General features: G+C 33.4%; 1 protein-coding gene across 11 annotated transcripts in view; it reads right to left on the bottom strand.

Moving 5' to 3' along the window:
- CDH18 (cadherin 18) overlaps positions 1-24,636 on the bottom strand; it is a 492,864-nt gene that overhangs the window by 52,711 nt on the left and 415,517 nt on the right. For all 11 annotated transcript variants that reach the window (XM_077181943.1, XM_077181942.1, XM_054641162.2 and 8 more), the window contains 2 exons: positions 12,713-12,880; positions 539-726 (listed from right to left, as the gene is read on the bottom strand). In XM_077181943.1, coding sequence (XP_077038058.1) covers positions 539-726; positions 12,713-12,880 — 356 coding nt within the window. The remainder of the gene's footprint in view (positions 1-538; positions 727-12,712; positions 12,881-24,636) is intronic.

The following is a 24,636-nucleotide window of genomic DNA, read 5'->3' as shown; positions in this document are numbered from 1 at the left end:
TTTATGAATTATAAAAATAATATTTCCTTGAGTTAGAAACTATTTTTGATATCTTAAATACATATAAATCTATGTGGAAGCAAAAAAAAAAAATCATGGTTTAGATAGTTTTTTATTTATTCTTTTCTTTCATATTTTCTCAGGATTTCATTTATCCAACCATTAATCAAGACCAGAATTCATATTAGTAATTTTGAACATATACTCACTTTTAATTTTTAGGGTGTATGGTTACATATAATTTATATCTACAAGACTCAATAACAACAAACCCACATAAGAACTCTCAGCTGACTGGGACAAATATAGGAACTACATATAAATGATAACCCTGCAATAGCTTGCCAAGTAACATGTTAAGTCTTTAGCAGAATACTGGATCATTTAGATACCAACTGGAAAGTAAATCAAAGAATAACAATCTATGAGAACTGAATTACACATTCATTGCCACAGATAAAATTTCTATGGCAAGATTTAATCAGGCTGGGGACAAAAGTAGAATTTTCACCCAAATTTTACATCTTCTATGGCTTACCTTCTTCAGAGAGAGAATTCCTTCCCTGGTTTCTTTGTCAGTAGATATGGAGAATACCCCAGCGCCATCACCATTTATAATCGTGTACTTCATGTCTGCATTTGAACCAGTGTCTGCATCATTTGCTTTGATTTTGCCAACTGCTGATCCAACTTGAGCCGACTCAGGAACATACAGTTGATAATGTTCTGAGGGGGAAAAAAAGGCAACATAATAGCTTGGACATTTTCTAGTCAAACTAAATTAGAGAACCATTACCTACTTGATAGATGTCTGACTCTGGAAGAGTATTTATGTATTTCATAAAGTGACAACTAAACCTATGCATTTATTTAGAACCCTGGAAGAGTTCAAAACTGAATTATATTTTACTTGGGATGCCTTCATTCCCTACTCAAGATTCAAATTACCTAATGTTGGATTTTAGTTTTCACAGCTATTGCTGTACATTGCATAATACAGAAATCACTTCATAATAGCATTTTAGAAGTTTATATTCTCCATAACCAAAATATATTTATTTCACCAAGTTACAATTAAATGCATGGTCAAGTGAGTACTTTTGAATTGAAAAATATGTTGCATTTTTTCCCAAAATCCAAACATTTTTGCAAGATTGCATCAAAATTTTCAACACATGATTTTTAGTAAAGAAAAATGTAATAAATCTTAATGTTTTATCATTTGCACAAAAATGTCCACTGCCATCCACAGTAAATAAAAATAAACACAATGGGTACAAAGAAGTACTACACATTTGTGCCCAGAAAAATTTTTCTTTACAACTCTGGCCTCCTTTCAGTGTATTTGTAACCTGTTAGGTTAATAACTAGTTAGTGAAATATTTTTTGAAAAACAATTTTTTAACTGTCTCTATGCTTTTTTGTGAAATTTTCTAAAAGGTACAAAGTTTTCTGGTGGACAAGAAGCTGCCACATGAAAATAAAAGCAGCCAAGAAACATAATGTAATTACGTAAACCTCAATCTCCATCTGCAACTAGGCCAGAAAAACAGCTTCAAGAAGATTTCTCCAATAGTGCTACCCTTATAATACAGCAGGGATGATGAAATCTACCAGAACTGAAAAGAATAATTCACATCCAATAGAAGACATGCACATACCAACAACATGCTAATTTCCCATCTAAAAAAACCCAGTCCAAATGCCTCCCTAACAGTCTGCAGAGTTTACATCACAGCACAACCACCAACATAGTAAAAAAAGAAAAAAAACTTCTGTCATTACAGATCTTCTGAAACTCTACCAGGTTCCTTTTATGTTCTTTGAAGGTATTCTGTGGCAGTCTGTGCAATAATGCAAAACTGAGTGTCAGGACAGTGGATCAGCAGATTTGAAAGGGGACATGTAAAAGTTAACATATTGTTATGTTTTTCTGGGTTGAATCCAGGTAGCATGACTGCAGAGGTGCCCTTGTTAAGCATGTATAAAAAGAAAGGCAAAATTTAAATTGAATTCAGAGATTAAACCTGAGGTGTGGCAGAAACCCACTACCGGTTGGATGGATTGAAGAAACTATCAACCTACAGAAGCTGCAATTGGAAAGGGAATAGATATCATCACTAAAATATAACTGCCTTTATCATCACCTGCTAGAAAACTGAAGATCAATTACACATTTATATAATTTCTTGCACAACGGTTCCTAAATGTATTTGTTGTTTTGAATTAATTTTTTCATACTAGCCTATAGTACTAGTAAACATCTAGTGGTGTGACAAGTGCACTTATTTATATTAATCTAATGGAAAGGAGATTTCATAGGAAAAAAAAATTAGTCATTATTCATTTGGAAATCTGAAGGAAAATAAGAAATGTCCAACAGAACAAGGGAAAAATTAGAACTTAACATGTAAAAAATAAAAATATCAACACTGATGTAACAGGACAATTACTTAATTCAATAAAAACTCATAGTTATTACTTTGATGCAATTCTTTGACATGCATGTAAAAGCCACCTATACAAATTTCCAAATAAATGCCCTGCAAAATTTAGTGCTTACAGATGATGTCACCTGACACTTTTGGATTGCTGGTTGCTTTATTTCATACATAAAATTATAATAATGGGACGAGATTAATTTCAAAATTTACTTAGTGTTAAAATAAATGCAAAATATGGTTTTTTAACACTTTTACTCTTCCAAAAAGGAAAAGGTTCGGAATATAAGAATATTAAGAATATTAAGAATATTAAGAATGTTACATAATCAAGCCACATCAGGAACTGAATGTACTATAATTCAAATTATAGGGTGAACTACTTGAGACTTTCAAAGAGTTGAGCTTGTTCAAATATATTTATCTACATGACACTATGCTCTGCTTTATAATCACACCCCAAGTGTTAGCCATCTGCTTCAGAAATTTTTTTACTGATACCTGCTCAAAGATTCTGAAATACTAAAAACTTCAAGCAAAACAAATATTTGAAATGACTCATGAATTATGTCAGTTTTTGTAGAACTGAAATTTAAAAAAATATAGATAGAATTAAAAGAAAATTGTTGAAAAAATAAAAAACTCTTAGGTCAGAAATACCTCCCAACAGGTATTTAACCACTGCTTCATAGAGACAGGCTGACAATATCTCATACAGACATGACCCAAATAGATAAATACAAAAAATACTATCTAAAAAAACCAAACATATAACCACAAAAATGATTATATGTCAGTGCTTTTATTAAGAGCTCTGGGTGTCAGGGGTATTCAACTCAAATCTGACTCCAAATATACATCTGAGATGAACATGTTTTTATATTCTATCATTATATAACTTTCATGTTAATTATTAAACTTATATTGTTCTATTGTATACATAGATTTCAGTCAAGCATGGCTTTTCATGGTTCCCCCTTAAATTTCTAACATAGTTTCTCATGATTATACTTATGATTATACAATAATTATATTTAGTTACTAAACAATCATCACATCTAACAATTATATCATTTATCATACTGCTTACGCAGGTGCAACACAAAGCCTAACATTTCAGAGTCTATTTTAACATTTTCCCAGGTCCCCACTATCAATGAAACTGGAAATGTTAAACACTAAATAACATTATTTAGTTATTTAGTTGTAAGCTATTGCTAGCAAGAGGAACTGACAAAAGGCTCAATCAAACACTGGAACAGACTTCCCAGAGAAAAGATCACAGCACCAAGCTTGTCTGAGTCCAAGATGGATTTGGACAATGCTCTCTGGCACACATTGTAACTCCTTGGATGCTCTCCATTGGGACTTAATGACTCACATGTGTCCTTTTAAACTCAGCATAATCTGTGATTCTGATTCTGTGTAGTTTTCCTTGAGCATTGGATAAAGAAAATTTGATAGGACACTGTAAAATATGGGATGTGTATACTGTGAATTTACAGTTCTGTATTGCAAACTATGAGTCTGTCTCAACCCTCTAAAACAATTGATTGGGAAGATAGGAGCCCTGTGAATCAGCTATTATTAGTTTATAGCAAAACTTTTCCACCAAATCTGACCATGTTGAACAGATTTTTCTTATTCTTCCAGCATTGCAGACTTCCAGGAGCTGTTGTGAAGCAGAAATCTTTTGGGGATGGTCTAATTTTTCTAGAGGAGCTAGCCTGTTTCTTACAGATCAAGAATCTCGGCTGATTCAGTTCTCAGCTTTTATCACATTCACTCACATGCTTTCCCTTTGATCATGATATGAGGATTTTAATACTCTTTTCCAGGTAATGTACTGTATAGGATACCACTTTGCAGGACTTTAATCTATGCTAATTGAAACATTTTCCAAATTCAAGTATATGATCTTCATCTTTCAATAAACTTTATGGCTTATCCGTCATTACACTAGAGAAATAGTTTATTTATCTTTAGAACAATATACTTTAATTTCAGCCTACAGGCAACCTCCAATGCTGTATCTTACTCTCAGAAAAGGGAGTTCTCTCTGTCTGAACCTCTCAAAAAAGAAGTGTAACAGTATGTAATCAAAATCAATTACTATACTATTGAAATTATTGTATTTGTTAATCTATTCTATTCTCTTGATAATTTTGATTTATTTTTATAGATTACCATGTCTTCTTGAACAGCAGACATTACCATATTTAACAATGGGAGGGAGAAAAGACCTTACGGAACACCAACTTGGGAAAAAAAACCTTTATCACACTGGAGGGCAGGGCTGCTTCTCAGAAGGACCTGGACATGTTGGAGAAATGTGCCAAAACAAACCTCATGACATTCAGAAACGGCACCAGGGGAGGAGTAGTGCCATTCACCAGTACATGCTGGGGCCAGCCAGTTGTAAAGTAGTTTTGCAGAAAGGGATCTAAAAAGGACCTTTCAAGGCTTTACTAGACAAGACTCTAAGTGACTTGATCTAACTGAACCTGCGTTAAGCTGGGCTTTAGGTAATTTTTCAAGTCTCACGTGAACCTATGATCCTGTCGTTTACAAAGGTATATCTCATGTTTCACTGCCTGCCATCTTTGATAAAACTAAAGCAGAGATTCAAATGTGGACTATGCTCAATCCTCCTTGGTAGCTATCTTTGAGAAAGCTATTCTTCATTCACAGAGCTGCTTGTTTTCATTACATATAATAGTTTATTCTGGATTTCTCTTTAGCAACTGCAGTCTTTTTAGAAGCCTATTTGTCACAGTATATCTTGGGCATATGTCACATGTTCTTTTACTATACTTATTTTTAATGTAATAAATCCAATTTTAATCCATCATCATTAGAAGTACAGAAACCTTTATGATTGCAGAAGTTCAGTCAATTTTATATCTACTAATTTTGGTCTGAATATTCTTTTTGGTGACAACTTCTCTTTAATGAAACTAAACTAAGAAATTTTCAAGAGGTATGTTTGGCTTACTCTTCTTCCCTGCCAAAATCCCCAATGCTATTGCACTTTCTAAATGTATTTGAATGATAAGTGACATTACTTCTTATTTGCAAATATGACAATCAAAAAACTTCAAAACTCAAACCCTTCAAACTTTTGCTTGCCTTGAAAGTCTGAAGAACATAGAAACCTTGGGTCAGTTTAGGAAAAAAAACCCAAACATTCTTCTTTGATGCAAGAGACTTCTTTGGCTGAAACAAGACTTGTACATCTCAATGTCTCTGATTTTTACATCTCAGTATAAAACAGAAGTTATGATTGTGATTAAGGTTTTAATCAGTGATGAGTTTATGTTCCATGACACTTTGCCTTTAGAGACAATAAGTGAAAGTTCTTGATAACTTTCTGACTTCAGAATACTGAACTTTCAATCTTGGAGAACAAAAGTATTCTGTCTTCTTATAAAAATTGTAATGTTTATGCTGCTTATAGCTAAAAGCAGAAACATAAAGAAAACTGAGTTTCTGCTGGATTTTCAGATTTACTACTTGCCTTTAGGTATTGAATCCCCAAATACATATTTTCTATGCAAATGACATGGGAAAAGCAACATATGTACTCCATAATAATCACTAATGAGGAACTTAATTGTTGGGTGTGATCTGTAGCAGTCTCTAGAGGCTGTGCTCTGTTCAGCATATTTTATGCTATTTAAAGGGGAACCATGACTGCATCAGGCAGCTTGGAAAAGCAGAGAGCAATAGCAATACCTGTAAAAGGGTTAAACTCCATTTGGTCTGTGTTTGTTTTGTTGTTTGTATGCTTGCTTTTCCCTGGCACTAGCATAGCAAGGATCGTGATCACACTGTGGTTTAACTTCATAAAGGACATGAAAATTAAGGCTTTCCAAAGAATACTCCTCAAAATTGAGTGGTCCTGCTACCAGTTCTCTACTCTGAGAGAAAAACAAACAATATTCCCTCATTCCCAAAACCATTACAGTCTTATTAAAAAACCCATAGAAAAACAAACAAACAAACCAACAAAACTTGCACTTTTTTTTTCTGTCTAGAGTGTTTTGAAATTATTTTTATATATATGATATATGCAATTAATAATGGATATGATACACAGAAATTCTTATGGACAATATTCAATAAAATGAAATAACACTCCATGGTACTGTTATGAATAAAGTTGATGCACCTAGGTGGTGCTAAAACTTAGTATGTAGACCACATATTTATTACAAGTATTTAATCTGACTTTGACATAAATATATTTTTCCCCCATCAAACTTCCTGTAATATTGAAATTCCATAAACATTTCTGTAGCCAAATATCATTGTCATTAATTTTCATTAAAGGAGACTTTTACTACAAGGTATTCAATACTCTTGAAAAGTATTATATTTAGTTAATTACATTTTATAGTAAAAACTGATTACGGAAATCAGACTTATTCTGCTCAGGAAAGGGAACATCACGAGATTTCCTATGTGATCAAATGCCATTACATACCTCATGTCAGATTTCAGTGACATATGAAATAATTTGGTAGCTTTAACTTCAAATATTGTGCAAATACCAGAGCATACCATTCTTCTCACAAAAAAAAAAAAAAAAAAAAAAAAAAAAAAAAAAAGACAATTAAACAAATCACTTTAGATAACATTTTCCAGTCTATGGAAGCATACACTCATATGTGTACATATACTTTTATTTTATATGTCTTAACTCCCTAACTCCCTTTTGAACCTAATGAACTCATCTCAAGTAATGTATTTCTCATATTTCCAAGGCATCCCATAGATGAATGATTGATTCTAGCACATTACAGAGATACAGTATCTCTTACAAAGAGAAAAATTTTAAAAAATCACTCAGCCAGGCTTGTCTCTTTTACCACTCCCTAAAACAACTTGTTGTCATTGTGCAGCAGTCTTGCTAAGCAAGTGATTTTAAATACTTCTAGAAAATCAAGCCCAAACATACTTGTCTGTTTAAAATTAACACATTCACCAGGTAATATAGGCACACAATGGCAGCTTTCCCCTGTTACCTTTGCTCTTGGCTGTCTCAGTCAGGAGGAAGCTTCTGAAAACTGACAGAAATAAAAACCTGATACCTGCACCTCATTCTGTTTCTAATGTAACACATTAGCTACTAAAAAAAAAAAAAGTCAGGGGCCTTGGGATAATTCCCTGTAAAGTCAGAAAATCAGTATACTGAGCACCAACTGTACTCACAAAGGAAGTGTCACTCACTAGGCATCCACTTTGAAACCTGAGCATGGACTTTGAAACATCAATCAATTCAACATATATCTACCTTTAAAAAGATGTAAGAAGAAAAATACTTTTCAGCATCACAATTACGTTGTGCATCAAAATGTAATAGTCACACAAATAAGAAGTGATGAGCATGAAATAAGGAAAATATATCAGTCTAATTATAATGAAAAAATCTTAATATATAAGCAACGTTTAAAAGTAGAATAATTTCTGGGCTGAAATTCTTCCTAATAATCACTGGATACTGGATCATTGCTGGACTCATCCACATACAGAATCATAGACTCATACAATGGCTTTGGTTGGAAGGCAGCTTAAAGACAATCTGTGTTTAACTCCTCCACAATGGACAGGGACACCTGGGTGCTCAGAGCCCCATCCAAGCTGGCCTTGAACACTTCCAGGTATGGGACATCCAAAGCTTTTCTGGGCAACCTGGTCCAGTGCCTTCTGATATCTAGTCTAAACTTACTAAATTGTCCTCCCTTCTGATATCATTACCTGCCTATGTAAAAAGTTGTTCTCCATCTTTTTTATAAGTCCTTCCTATGTACTGGATGGCTGCAATGAGGTCTCTCTGGAGCCTTCTCTTTTCCAGGCCGACAATCTGAGCTCTTTCAGATTGTCTTCACCAGTGAGGTGTTCCAGACCTCTCTTCACCTTCATGGCCCTCCTCTGGACCCATTCTAGCAGGTCCACATCCTTCTTGTACTGAGGATTCCAGATCTGGACACAGCACTTCAAGTGGGGCTTCACAAGGGCAGAGTGGATGGGGGCAATCACCTCCCTTGATCTGCTGGGTGCAAGTCTTTTGATGTAGCCCAGGATGCAGCTGGCTTTCTGGGCTACAAGTGCACATTGACTGTTCATGCCCAACTTTTCACCCACCGGAATCTCCAAGTTCTTCCCCTCAGGAGTGCTCTCACTGAGCTCTTCTACTCTGTTTTCATGCCTGGGATCGCCCTGACCCAGGTGGAGACCTTGTACTTGGACTTCTTGAGCTGCATTAGGTTCATATGTTGCCACTTCTCAAGCCCATAAATGGAACAATGAACAGGATCTAGATTATACTGGATATGCAAAAAATATAATTTAAAAAGGTACAGTTGATCAGATGTCAACCATCTTACGAGAAACCAGTTATCGTGTCCTTATTTTATTTAATATCTGAGTTCCTGGGGAAACAAAACTTTTGCAATCCTTTTAACTCAATACTCTTCAGTAATTTTTAACCCTTGTCCAATATCAGGCAAATCTAGTAGGACAGAGACCTAAAACTCATTTTGATTCTAAAAGCCTCTTAGCAGCTACTGGCTGAAAAAAGGAGAAAGACCTGCTAAAAATAATCAGAGAAATTTTTCTTTCCTCAGTACATTGGGCAGGAGCCAAGTTGTAAAAGAGAAGGCAGATAGCCATGGACCCATCACCAGGTAGGACAGGACAGGCTGCAGCACATGGCAGTGAAGAGTGAGAGGATGCTGACTTTTCATGACAGGAAATCATGACAGTTCTCATGACAGGAAATAATGAGGACTAGATGTATTACATGGAACTGGACACACAGAAGGGACCACACTGGAGTATGACTTTCAAAAGAAAATGATTAGCAGATACTTTTACACTAAGTTAACTAATGAGTTATATTAACAAGGCCAGATAGTGGATACCTCAATAGCACTGAACAGAGTTGATGTCTCCTTCTAGGATGTGAGTTTACTTTTTCAGAACTAACAGGAGCGTCTTCATATCACATTCCTACTTAAACATGGCTGTGCCCTTTTCATACAATGATATTGTAAAAAGAGAGGCCAAACTAATTATGCATATACATAATTTCACGTTATGTTTACTATTGCCATGAAACTATCAAGCTTCAAAAATCAAGCTTTGTAAAAATTGTTTTAAGTCATGAATTTCATTTAAATTCTGCTTTATCCTAAGGAACTGAGCTATTTGTATCAAAAACCAAAACCTACAAATTAGAGTGTAGGCACAGCAACTCTAGATCTTCTACACACTGGCCAGAATGTAATCATTAGCCCTTGATGTACAAAGCATGTCAATAGAAGCCTTTGCTTAGTGTGATGGTCTTGATGCTATCACAATCTCTTCATATTAAACAAAACACCGATAATTTATTCATCTTAAGCAACACCAGAGAGAATTTATGAAAGAAAATATACAGAATATTCTGATGTAGCTCAAGGCTGATAACAGTGCCATTAGAAGATGGAATATCTTCTACCAAATTAGGAAATAAATTTATGACTATGAAATTAGGGCCCTCAGTAATCAACCACACGGATCCATCAGTGATGAAACTAACAAGAACTGAGAGATGCAAAAATCTTCCTATGCAGAGCACTGTCAGCTTACATTGAATAGATAGTTCATTTATTACTTGTCTCTCAAAAGAAAGGAAATTTATGATAATGTAGGAAAAACAAATCAGTATTATACAAGAGGCACAGGAAGTAATTGATAAACAAAAAATATGTGAGGTTTCCAACTATTCTGCTGAATTCACAACCCCCTTCCTATTTTGGAGACATAGTACTGTTTTGCAATCAGAATTTTTCAGCTGTGTTTCCTATACCAGAAATCAGTCAGACTGATAAAATTATCCAGTCCTGTTTCATATTATTCCTGCAAGATTTTTTTCATAAATTGGAAAACTGTTGCTCTTCTGTTAGGACTTTCTTTGAAAGAAAGTCAGGACTTTTAAAATGAATGCAGAGAAAACCACAACAAACCCTTTCAAGCAGATATATTTATAACCTTTATTTCTAAGTTTTAAGTAGGGATTTAAAGTGTTTCTTTAGGGGACAATTCCTGCATATATTACTGCATTTTGTATGTCTAATGAACCCTGATCTACCAAAGTCAGAAAGGTATATCTTTTAAATATATACAACAAAGTATATTTATAAATAAAACAAATAATAACAGCATCAATCAGATTTACTTCCCAGCACGTTCTCAAGTAAGGTACTCATACAGTTAGAATCAGATTCAAAACTCACAAGTATGGTAACGGAGAAAAGGAAACTAACCAAAAGAAAGTCTGTGGTTTAGCTGAGGCTCAGCCTGTCCCAAGGGTTTTACACTCGATATAGGCAGTTTTGGTTAGCACTTCCCTTGAATTCAATTCTGAATGTGACAAGCCTCAGTAAGTCTCATTTAGCATTCCGTCTAATAAGGAAATTGAAGAGAAATTTAACTGAAAATCATGGCACACAAAGGAAACAGAGGAAAAATAAACAAAGAAGTTATTCCTTTTAGGGTAAGACTCGTATATAGTTCACAATGATAAAACGACCTTTTTAAGATCAACTGCATTTTCATTCTTTATTATTAACATGTAGCTACTGCTCATTGCAAGGGGTGTTCTTGAAAAGAGGTAAAGAAATAATGTCACTCATAGCTGTTTATAGGAATCTTCTGTGAGAAAAGAAAGTCTTAGAAATAATATTTTATGTTAAAAAGAATAAATATTAAAATGCAATTTTATTCTGTCTTAATAAATTTTCTTTAAATCTGAAATGTTTTGTCATTTTCAATGATATTAGAATCCTTTAGAATGTATAAATTGTAACATGAACATTTTGTATTTCTATGATTTCTGAAAAAATAATAATACAGATAAATAGATATGGCAATGTACATTTCTGCCTGCCAATCAATTTGCCATCTAAGTCCTTCCATTCAAAATAAAAGAGGCCAGTTCTTGAAACATAATAGATAGGGATCCATTCCTGCATCCATTGAGTTTGCAGAAAACTTAGGACATTCTTTCTTTTTAATTTAGTTCTTGTTCAAAGATAAGCTTTTCCTTTTGCCTTTCCAATAGTTAGGAAGTTTTAAATATAATGATGGATGCAATGAAGAATTTGTGGAACACATATCAAAAATATTTTACTTAAGGGTATATTTCAAAAGCTTTATGTTTTCAAGTCTTTGTGAGGCACAGAGAAGATACTCATTTCTGCAACACTCCTAATAATCCTGCTTGCTGTTTGGCCAGATTTTACACAATGTGTATTGCCAGGGAGCTTTGTTTTTCCTTGGAACCTTGAGATCTCTACTATTGTTTATAAATCTTTCAATTCAAACAGCTTAAAGCACTTCCTTGTGGATGTACCTTACCTACTAGCCCATTATGTTCTACAACAGCTCATGCAATGTCTGAGACCAGATTACAACATTCTTGTTGGCCTTGAGCCAATATGCAGAGAAAATGCATTTATGTTCCAGAAGATTTTTACATAAATTGTCCACTGAATTCAGAATTCCTACAAGATCCCAGCTACTGTGCCAGATCAATGTGCATCCAATGAGCTGAATAGAAATTAACTTCCTATTAGTGGTCACATTAAGATATTCTATTCTGGTATTTTCTCTTCATATATTCATGTGACAATATTGTTTGAAATCAGTATCAGCAATTCATTTAACTATGATAAAGTCAGGCTCCACCATTGCTCAACTATAGTGAGAAATATCTTAGATTTTGACCATCTGAAATGTAATAAATGACCTTAAAAGTTTAGTTTGGTATAGAGAAAGCAGAAGAAAAAATTTGATGGATACATATGGAAGCAGCCAAAGGCATGTTGGGTTAAATATTTTAATGAATTGCCTTTTACTGTTATCTACCATAGGAACATCACAATTACCTCATGAGATCAAAATCACACAATTATTGAAATATGCATTTAACAAGGGCTGGAGAATAACCCACATATGAGAACAGTATACCTTTGTAACCCATCTCAATATTATTCAGCGGTTAGACTGAAAGAAATCTTTACTAGTTTCAGTATTTTAGCTATGCCATCTCTGTGTTTTATCCGGAAATGCTGGAAAATTAAAAAATATTGGTGAATCCAAATGCTTTCCAAGCTGCCTTTTTGCCATGAATTTGACTACTAACTGGACTTCACTAATAGCTTCTTACTTCACTGAAAATCAACATGATTTTCAAATCAGTTATATGTTGAAATTGTACATACTCTGAGGAAACCTGGGTGGATTGTCGTTGACATCTGTGAGTGTGATATTTACAGTTGTTGACCCTGACAGCCCTCCGACCTGCCCAGCCATATCTTTGGCTTGAATGACAACGGAATAATGCTCTCTGGCTTCCCTGTCCATATTGTGCAAGGCAGTCCTGATGACTCCTGTGAGGGAAAGAAAACAAACAAACAAACAAAAGATCAGAATTAGCTTGTTCAAGCAAGAGCAAAGGCTGGGCATAACCTTTCTTTAAAGGAAAGGTGGAGATAAGTGGTTAGTTGTTTGTGTCATATATATACATTTATAAAACACAACTCCAGATGCTTCTAGACAATAAACTTGCTGCATAATATGATAAAATTGAAACAGTATTTACTAAATCAATTATTATATTATTAAATAATTAATATAACTTATAACTTTCCTGATCCAAAGTTACATTAGCAAAATAAGAGTGTTTTCTAACCAAAGGTAATTTCTTAATTAATATATCACGTATCTCTTAAACTATCCAAAAGCTATATTTTCCTATTTGACAAATTTCAAAAAGAAGTATTTTTTTTTTGTTTTGGTACATGACAATCATGTAGATTTTTTTATGTTTGACTTAATTAATAATTGTAAAGTAAAAGATAAGATTTTTATTGTTATTACTATGTTAGAGAGAAAACCAAAATGGAATGATCCTAAAATTGTATTATTTTTTATCCATTATCATAAGAATTGCTTTTCACATTTAGTTTCCCATACATGTAGAAGCAAAGATTAAAATAAAAGTAGGGAGAGACAACTTGATGGGCACAGCTTCAATTAGGAGACATTTTCCACCTGTGATGATACCTGTAAATTAAACCCAGCTAATTTCTTTGATCACAGACTGACAGAAAAGTCATGGAATTCAGTAAAGAGAAATGTCAAGTGCAGTGGTAGGGAACTACTACACTCTGTGGACAGACCAGCTGGGAAGAAGCTTTTCATAAAAGAATCTGGTGTGGTCCTCAAGTTGAATGAGCCAGTGATGCGTCCTTGCAGCAAACAAGGCCAGCATCTTCCCAGGCTGCATCTTGAAATGCATTGTCAGCCAGTCAAAGGAGGGGATCCTTCCCCTCTGCTCATCAAATCTGGAGTGCTGGGTGCAGTTCTGAGCACACCAGTACATAAAAGATAGTAATAGACTGGAGTGAGTTTCATAGAAATAAATAAATAAATATGTAAAATGCCCAATTTATTAACATTACATTTTTAAAGAGCTAAAATTTTAGCATAACTTCTATTGAACTCTGAAAGTGAGGTCTTGCCACCAATGAGTACATAGCATAGCACCATCAGATGTTGCTTCTGGGTAAATTTTAATCATATAATAATTGCTAATGCAAAGAATCTTAAGTAGAGCCTTACTCTTCAGGACAACTTTATGTACAGCACAATTCTCAAGCTTTTTTGACTCCCAAAGTTTCAGATCATGTAAAAAAGTATTTTCCAGAGCATTATCTTTCTTGTATTTTAAAATTACATTCTTTGCATTTCTTCAATAAAACCACTTAAACATTACTACATACAAAATGGAAAACTTAATGTAGTTTATACCATTGTTTCCATTCATTTCTGAAAGCAAATCATACAAAAACAAGGAGATCTGTGCACAAAGAATTTTTTTAAGCATCCACAAAGTTTTAAAATTATTTTAACACAGTTTTGCACTGTAAGTTTCTTTCCATCAGAAATATAGATTGGGACAAGCTGGCTAAAAATAGTAGACAAGCCTGGTTTAGTACATCAGTGTTTTTTTCCTCAAAATGAAACTGTTTGAAACAGATATTTTTTTCAGAAATTGCAACATGATATATTGAAAATAACCACAACTTATACACATTATAAATTTAGAAAAGGAAATTTACAGAGTCATTTAGATAAAAGGAACTGCTATAATTTAAATATGCATTTTCATAAAAATAAATATGGTTTACAAAATCTGGTACTACTGTTCTGAAAATATATTTTGCTGATAAATAGGAATATGGGAATGTCTTAGAACTGAGAATGCCCTGCTTTGACTTTTCAAATGAATTGTTTTGGTTTTTTACATTGCAACCAAACGTATCATGCTTACGCATATGCATGTAAGAAATATGGGACTTTTTAAAAGAACCTTCCATTTCAACTTGTAACAGACCAAATGTAACATAGTAGAACATGCCTTCTACACTATCCTCCCTAGTACTAGCCACTTAATTTAAACAAACAAAAATTACCCTGATTTATGGTTACTTTTCGTTGTTTGCTTCAAGGGGTATGACACTTAATCAAGGCTTGGAGATGGCTAATTAGGATTTGTGGATGACTAATCATGACTAATCATTTCATCTCTGTCACTTGCAGAAGATTCCTCTTCTCTGAAAACTGAGAAAATTAAATTGGGCTGGCTTTTAGTTTCAAAACCTTGTATGCAAAGTTCAGAGTAAGAAAACTAAAGTTTTGATGGGCTGAAGGCAGGGGGTGAGAGAAGATTTAGTTTCCTCTTTTTCCTGGGTTTCAGATCCATTTATACATCCTGAAATCATATCATCAGTATGAGGTATGTAACTAATGTGAGGACTCTAATGCTCTGTCCTTGTCACTAGCAGCTCCAACACTTCTGGCAGTGCAGCACTAAAATCATGCATAATCTCAAGTTTCACTATTGATCCAAAAATGTGTAAGGAGAACTTAGTTGCCTTTTCCACTAAGATAAAATTAAATGATCCAGCAGTTTCTTTAAAGCAGGAATTGCTCCTATCTTCTGTATGCTTGGCAGGGGTTGGTGTACATCCCACAAGACGACAGGAAGTTAATCTTAAGATATTTTCCTGACTAAAACATTTACCAAAGAAACTGAAAAAGAAAGCTGTCACAGGTTTTTTAAATTTAAACACAACCCTAATTTTGCCTCATATTTTTTAGGCAGCACTGTGACCCTGTTAAGTACTTCTCAGCTATGCCTTCAGTATTTATCCATCTTTGGTAGGAAAGGAAAAAAAAAATTAAAAAAACCAAAATGTAGACGTCATTACAGGTACACTCCATACTATTTCTGGTATTAAGTAAAGAATTTCTACAAAAGTTTAACTGCTATGTCAAAAATCAAATACAACATATGGAAGGGTCAATCTATTGGAATGGAGCTGGGAAGAACACACAGGTTTGGACTTCTGCCCTCACAAATACTCATACCTATTTCCATCTTAAAATTATGAGAGATGGGTTTTTTTCCCACATGAAAGGCTCTCCCAAAAAACCACATTTTCTTCTAACTTCCTTTATAAGCTTTTTTGCCTCTAAAGCACACCAGTTTTGCTAGGGTTTTTTATTTTAATCTTTTCTTTTTTTGCTTGTGTGTGACAATTTCAATAGTTTTAGAAAGCACTTTTTCCAATTTGAATTTATATTTCTTGACCATGTATGATGAGAAACCTACTTACTTTCCAATTAAGATTTTAATACTATCTTTTTTAATTGCAACATTTTTATTTTTTATATGAAATACATTACATTGATGATTGATCTTTAATTGACTAATAAACCTATGGTATTTTTCCCCAGTGACATTTCCAAATGAATGAGATCAGAATTACTGTAGAACCATAGAATCTCTTAATGTGAATAGGACCAATAAGGATCAAGTCCTACCCCTTGTTACTCACAGGAATAACTAAAATGAAGCAATATGTCTTGTAAGTACTTTTACTATCAAATGCTCTTAAACTTGATTATGCTTTTCTTCCTCTTGCCCATAACCACATAAGCCTCCTTCTCAGTGCTGAAAGTTCTTCACAACCTATTGTAGTTAAGAAATTTCTTCATGATGGTCCTGTATTTATCCTCAAAGTATCAGATAAAACTGAGAAAAAAGAACTCTGAGATGAAATATTGATATATCTACTATCTAGCTATTGTGGACAGCTCCTTTTCTTTCCTTTTCCCCAACACCTCTGGATTTCAGAAAGCCCTGAAAATTACTTCATTTTTGGCAAGTTTTACTTCCATCTCAGGCTCTCTGAATTTATTCTTATTACTGAATTGCAGTAAATGCCTTTTCTTTTATACGAAATTTTCTTAAAGATACTTATATGCTCTGCAGCATCTGACAATGTGTTATGTTGTCTTTTTTAGCATTCTGTGAAGAACCATTTAACTTACATAAAAGAAAAGCTACAACAGAAGGATCTGTAACTGAGACTGCAAAAATCAAGACTTTTTTAATTCAAGTGCAGACAAATACTAAGAAAATATCTGCCACAGGCAGCTGCATAGCTATGCTTTCACTAAAGTATTTTAATATGTTCTTACCCATTAGTCTGGTACACTTTAAAGAATTTATCTTATTACCTACACAAAATAAGAAGTCATTTACATTCAGTAACCACCTCAGAATTTTAGTCATCTTTATTTTACAGCCTACTTCTTCATGATGTCTGAATTGCCCCAGATAAAACATGGTCTATTTTAATATTTTGAGCTTAGAGGTTTTCTATCTAGTGGGCAAAACAAAAAGAAAACAGTCACACAACTCCACTTTAATGGCAAACTGTTTTGTCATGGGGAAGTAAGTATTTTTTTGATTGGAAAATTTTCATTCTGTTGTTGAAACATGAGCATGGTCACTAGATATTTGATGAAGAGCCAGTAAGTCACATTTGATTCCCCATTTTCTAGTTTCTTATATATCTGTCTTGTCATGATCATAGACAATTATGATTCAAATGCAATTCTAAATATCTATTTAACAGCCAACTAAATGTGGGAGTTTACAATTTACTGAGAGATTTGAAGTATTGCAGATGGTAATTTTACTAATATTATTCTTTCTTTTGGAATAAAAGCACTATTTTTATCACTGCTTTTTCTAGGGTATGAATTTAGCCTATTTTATTGCAACTTAATATTCTGAACATCTTGTATGTATTAAAACACATTTCAAATTCTAATATTATTCTACCTTGAAAGATAAACCAATTTTTTCCATTTTAAGACAGATATTGAAAAAGTCAGAAAATACATTTTTTTACTTAAAATTTCAAAATAAAATTAAAATTTAGAACTCTCAATAGACATTGACTTGAATTTGTGATTTACTTCAAAATATAACTGTAAACAGAAATCTGCAATATAAAGTTTATGGTTCAACTCCACATTCTGAATTCTTCTTTAACAAAGACGTTTTTTAATCAAGCCCTTTGAATCAAAACTGCTTTATATAACTAACACTTTGTTCCTTTACAAAGACGTACCTACACACTTAATGGACGAGAGTCACACCACTATAGAAATGACAATTAGTGGCTAATTTTCTTCTCTGGTCATGACTATAGTACTGAAAGATGGCATATCCTTCCTTAAAGAAAATTAACATTGAAATGAAATACATGAATCCAACATTTAAGGACAACTGCTAAAAAAAATAGTACTGAAAAAATAAGAATACTTTAAAAGGAAAATAGTAAACATTTTAAAGAAATAGGCTAGAATAGCATTGATTTGGTATTAAAAGAAGGATTGGGTTGACCACACTGATTGTACTACAGTGAATACCCCCAAAAAGAAAAAAAATCTTTTTATATAACTGTTAGTAAAAATAACCTTCTCTAACATCTTTATGAGTAACAGACAGAAATTAAAAAATGAAAAAAAGTATTTTGCTGATGCCTCCTAAATTAAGGAATCTGAAGAAATTTTCTCTAACTGAGTGAAAAATACGCCAATTTATGTGGCAATTGCATGGATACCAAATGTAATCACAGCACCTCTCAGTTTTCATAATGGAATAATCACATTAATTAAATTGAAATTTGCTGCCACAACACCTCCAGAAAGAAGACAATAAACTCTGATGTGCAATATGCAAGTGCTGTAATCAAAGGGATATCTATTACAGAAATAGTCATCCGAAATTTTTGCCAATGCTTGTCTTTTGTTTACTTCTAGTCCACACAGAAAGAATCTTACAATGTAGAGTCCTGGAGGACTCTCTTCCTTTAATGACAATTCTGACAATTCTGTCTTGGTGATAACTTTTTTCCTACCTCCCAGGTAGCCAATTCATAGCCATTTAATATGTGCCTTGTTGCTACTACTAATTGCTATCTATTTAAATAGAATTGAGTGTGGCATGGCAATTACCTTTTCAATATAACCCGTCATTTCACAAAACAAAGAAATAAGGTTTGTTTAGCATGGCCTATTTTCCAGAAAAACACATGGAAAGACATTATTGCTATTCCAATCCTTTTAACTGGCTAAATTCTTCTAACCTGTTTTTCTTTTTTTTCTCTTTGCCTAAATTTGCCAGCCTCAAATTGCAAATTGGTTTTGCTTGGCCTTTCAGAAAACTGACACACATTTAAATTCTGGAAAATTGTTTATTTACTTTACTCTGGGAGAATCTCCTTCCCTTTCTAGATTTTGAACTGGAAAACAATTATAGTTCCCCCATTAATCTAATTCTGTTCCTAAAAATGTCAACAATTCAGAGTCAAGAAAAGTGGAAATTCTGCCATGTTTTTTCATGTGCAGATTCTGAAAAGACTCCAAAAATATTTATTTCCTCAGAAACTATTTATCAATATGCTAAGTCCTGAAAATTTGCAAGTAGTTTCTTTTGAAGTACAAATTGCACATAATTTCCTATGATTTTTCAGATACAAAAATACAGTTAAGCATTCTTTCAAGCAAATCTCCTACCTGAGTGGTTTTGACCTCTTTTAAAATTGTTTTTCTATTTTTGAACAGACATTTTTTCCAACAAAATTGCTGAAGATGTGGTATGGAGAAGCAGAAGAAAGCCTAAAGACAGACTTAGAATAAAAACATTCATGTGTCTTGGTAACCTGACACTATATATTAATTCTCTGCATAATTGTGCATGATTTAATAATTATATTTTCATAGGAAACATCTTGGTGATTTTGCACAGACTCATGAGTTCTTTGGAATTAGAACCCAAATTATTGGCATTTCTGTAGTTCTGAAGAAATGTGGCTGGGAGCCAAAAGGGACAAATGGTCAGATCCTCCACCTTAACCAATATGATGCTCAAACTCTGATGTGTTCCTGCTAATGTAGTAGGCATGTGTCTGAAACAAAGCCTGCATAAAGTATGATACTACTTCTCTGTTGAAAATGGGTTTTTTTGAGAATTAAATTAAGAATGTACTTAAAATAGCAAAGAAGAACCTGAACCTCAAGGGACAGGGAACAGAATAATTGTTTGCTCAAAGATGGTAACAAGTGATGGTTGATTGTATAACAGAATGAAATGTTAGGCCAAGATAGCTGTGGAACCTACCTAGGTACAGATATACATGATTAACATTTATCTTAATTCCATTTAGATATCGAGGCATTCTCCACAACAGTTTACTTCTCAGATATGCAAGCAGAGGAACCAAGCAAATGATATCACTGTGAAGGCAAGGGCAAAGAATGCTGGAAGAGATTAAATTACTCATTCAGTGCAATTTCCTCAGATATAAACTTCTTATAGGTATATTTAATCCTTTGTGAGAAGGAACAACCTAATGACACGTGACGAACAAAGCAATTAGGTAAAAAGGGGATGCATTCTGTAACCTCTGAACATAGCAGATTGGAATTAGTACATGAGTCTTCTCAAAGGAAATCACATTTGACAAGAAAGAGCTTAAAAGAACCAGAAAACTAACTACTTATATTCACAAACATGGAAATCCTGCTCTCTTGACATAGAATAGACTGTTAGACTGCTAATATTGAGCATTTCTTCTGTAATGTCACACATCTTCTGGCTTACACAAACATATATTTAATCTACAGCTTGAATGAAAATTACAAAGGAAGATGCAGATGAAGATTAAAGCTGCTAATATTCCAGTAATAATCCAAAACTCCTTATTACTTCCTTCATAATGAAACAAAATAAAGATGAAGCCACAGACTTTACTTCATATTTCCCATCTACCATTAGTAAATTAATTTGCTTTAATGCAAATTAAATTTTTTGTCTTTAATAAGTACATAATAATATATCTAAATAATTGGAGATCATTAACATAATTGCCCATGATTTCAAATTATATTTTGGCTTTTTTTCAAAGTAGATCACCTTGATAAGAGGTCAAGAAGAGAGACAATGACTATAAGCATAAATCCCCCCTTTCTAAGAGGTTCAAAATAGTGTCCAGCTAATAAAAAAAAAAACCTGAATTCAACATACAGTCCTGAAAAGATTCCACATCTGGATTTTTTTTCTGTTGAATAATTTGATTACAACTGACTATGAGGTCAAGACATACAATTCAGATTATCTATTAGTAAGGAAACCTGCTTAGCCAACACACCAAGCATTTACACAGGTTGTGTTCTTTTCTCCCTGTGATGCTCTCTCCTCACATACCCACGGAGCATTCTACTGAGCTGCAGTGCTTCACTGACCTTTGCATAATATATTGAGGACAGCAATAGAGCAGTATGGCATAACATATAATTTTTGTAAGTCACTTAGGGTGCAACCTTACTGAGCACTTCAGCATGCTTATCTGCAGAGTGTGAATGAATTACATTGAGACTGGTGTCAATACACGAATGTGAATAATTTTTCCATCTACCCCAGGTACCTGGAATACAAGGAAAACCCTGCAGCTAATGTCCTATGACAGTGGCCATGCAAGCTAATACCTTTTCAAAGAAAAACTTTAATAAATTCAATAACCAGCAGAATTCCATTAATAAAAAACCAATTCTTAATTGTGGGAAGTGCTAGATTTAGTGCATCAGAGCGTAAATATGTATATATGATACAATATCTGCCTTAAAATATGAGTAATTGGTTTCCTTAGAGGTCCTTGAAAGAAAAATTCTATTTTTTTTTCTATATCTATGAAAAAAATATTGTCATAATATTCTCTTGAAAAGCAAAATTAACGACCAAAAAAATTTAGAAATTATTTGAAGCTTCCATACTTGTATAAAAATCCTTATCTATTCACGCAATAAAAATATTAGTTCAAACTCTGCATAAGAGAAAAAATATCTAAGAACTGTACTCTGGATAAACAGAAGGCTGACCAAGGAACCATGGCAGATAACACACAGATATTTTTGAATGCTGAAAATGTGTCTGTGGTAGCCTTAGGTGAACCACAATTTTCAGAATTTGCTTATGGATAAAAAGTAATTGTGATATATAAATAAAATTTAAAGGAATCTCATAAAGGATGTGAAACATGTTCACAAATGTTATTTTCTTCCACAGACCTGACATCCACAAAATCTTTGTGTATTAGGTGACATAATAGGTAGCTATTGACTTCTGTAGAGATTCAATCAGGAATTATTGACCTGAAGTCAGATCGATCTAGTCAGAGAAAAGATAAATCTCTACCTGGAAGTACAATAAATCTTACAATTGGCTGAAAACAGCAGTCTTTGTTGTTCATTTGTTACAGTACACTGCTATCAAGAAAATGATTACTGGATTACTGAATTACTGGTGTAACTCGTCGAAAAGAGGTACTGTCACACAATAAGTTAAAAAATTTCACAATAAGGTCACACAGAACATAAAATATGACACAAATCAGTTTTATACAGCTGTTTCTCTTTCTAATTTGAGTCAATTAATTATTCAACAAAGTGCTCAACTTCTGCTGTACATATTAGTATTGAACACCTCTTGAAACAAGCATTGTCTGCATTTCAAATTATTCTGAATTTAGAAAAATAAAAAAAAAATTGTAAATAGTAGCTCTGACTGAGAAACTCTTACTGGAGCAAGACTTACGGATAACTCTGCATATATTTTTTTATTTGTCCTGGAAAAGTCATGACTTTGTCACCCAGACAGAGAAGTTATACAATTTCATGAATCCAATTCCAAGTAACATAATTTCAAGCACCATATATTGCAAACTTCCAGGCTGGGTTCTGTAAAAAATAGGCAAGGAAAAAAAAAATCTTCTTTCCTTTTCTTGTTCCTACTTACCATTCTCATTTAAATTTTCTAAAAAATACACCAGTCTTTGTTTTGTACCTTCAGGTTTAATTTTCTCTATGAGAAAAGAACAAAACCTACCAACTTAAGACTCAACTTACTTGCTCAGTCATCAATAAGCTTAATAAACAAAGTGCAAGAAAACAGATCAGTAGCAGTGTCAGACAGGTTTCTTCCTCCCTTAGGGTTCTATGTTGTGAAATTTCTTGCCTTCTGAGGACCTGGAATAATTTTTAAAAGTGGACCTCAATAGCCTCAGTCTGTCCTTTCCAAAGCAAATAAAACTTTATTAAATGATTTTCAATTTCTCCATTTCATATAAAAAATTCAGAGTAGGACAACACAGATAGTAGGCCTACCTTGATTTACAGTTTGGTACAAAAGGTCAATGATTACTCTAAGTGCATGTTCCAAATAATGGCATGAAGATTCATTGAAGCTTATTCAAATGTACTTGTAAACTACTCATTAAGAAATAAACTTTCAATTACAAAAAGCAAAGCCATATTCCTTAGCGTGGCTGACCTTAAATTAATATATTACTCTTTTTAAATATAAATGAAAAATAATAAAAAAACCCTGATTCCCATACTAACATTTATGAGGAGTAAGATTATTTTTTAAAGTTCTTGAAGAAGGCTGTTTATTTAATATCAAATCACTCTCTGTTTTTAACTACCTATTGTCAAGCTAAATTATTATTCCTGGCCTAATTGTTCTTAACACCACTCCAGAGGATATATAAAAATACCCTGTTTCTAATTCTATGACAAAATGAAACAGCAATTCAGAGCAGTATACAAATTTTCATTCTGAATTCTTTCCAGCATTCTTATTTAATTGAGTGAAACACAGGGACATTTTTACCCAGCGTTTTCTTTATATATGTCTGTATGTCTATCCTCTAAACTGAATCTACTATAATAAGCATTTCTCTGTAGGTGTTGCTCTATTTCCTAAATCTCTAGAATAACCTGAAATAATATAAAACAGCATAAGAAATCTACATAGATAAGCATAAGATACCTACATATCTGATATGTAATTGAAAAAAATTTATTTCATGTATTAGAATAAAAAGTAAATATCCAGGGTACCAGGATGAATGGGGAGCCCCAAACAGAGTGGGCAGGAGGTTTTCAACTGCAGATATTGCACCTGCCATGTTTGGAACTGCCAAATACTTTTCCTGTCCATCCTTAAGACCTTCTTAAAGTACATACCCAATGAGGGTGAGCAGGACCTCATATTGTCAGTTTTGATAAATCCAGATACTTCATAACAAGGTAATGAAGTTATGCTGATTGACACCAGTAAAGAATCTTATCTGTTATTTTTAGGCAAAAAAAGCTTCTTAATATGATTGGGACTAAGCTGTAAATCCAGTAATCTAGTTGATGAGTTTTTGCTCTACAGGTGTTACTGGTGATGGAAGCTCATATTAGGGAAGAGTGTCTTCTATGAGCAAGGTTGCTCTTACAGTTCCAGAGAATCTGCATAATAATGATGTGTTATTTCTATCATAATATTAATAAAATCACAGGTAAAGAACAAAATACCTATTTGAATCAATGTTTTGAGATCAAGAACAGGATACAGAGACAGCAGTATTTGGGCTATTTGCTTCCTCTTAGGAGCAGGCAATTAAATTAAAATCTCTCTACCTTTACTTTTCATCTTACGTTAGACTCTCCAGAGTCTTTTACCATCTTGTCTTACTGGAGAAAGTTCAGCATGCAAGTGAAGCACATGAACTGGGACAGGGTCACAGTGATGCTCCAATACAGCATGCAATAATTACAGAAAGAAGCTTTGTGACTTGTGTACTTCTACCAATGAAATTGAACAAATGGAAAAATTTAGAACTGTATCTTTTGAGAAAATATTTAAGTAAACAAACAGTGTGAGTGTGAAATA

Source organism: Agelaius phoeniceus, chromosome 1 (assembly GCF_051311805.1).
Source record: "Agelaius phoeniceus isolate bAgePho1 chromosome 1, bAgePho1.hap1, whole genome shotgun sequence".
Taxonomy (NCBI): Eukaryota; Metazoa; Chordata; class Aves; order Passeriformes; family Icteridae; genus Agelaius; species Agelaius phoeniceus.
Note: the sequence above shows the minus strand (reverse complement) of the source record. Positions and strands in the feature narration are given on the sequence as shown.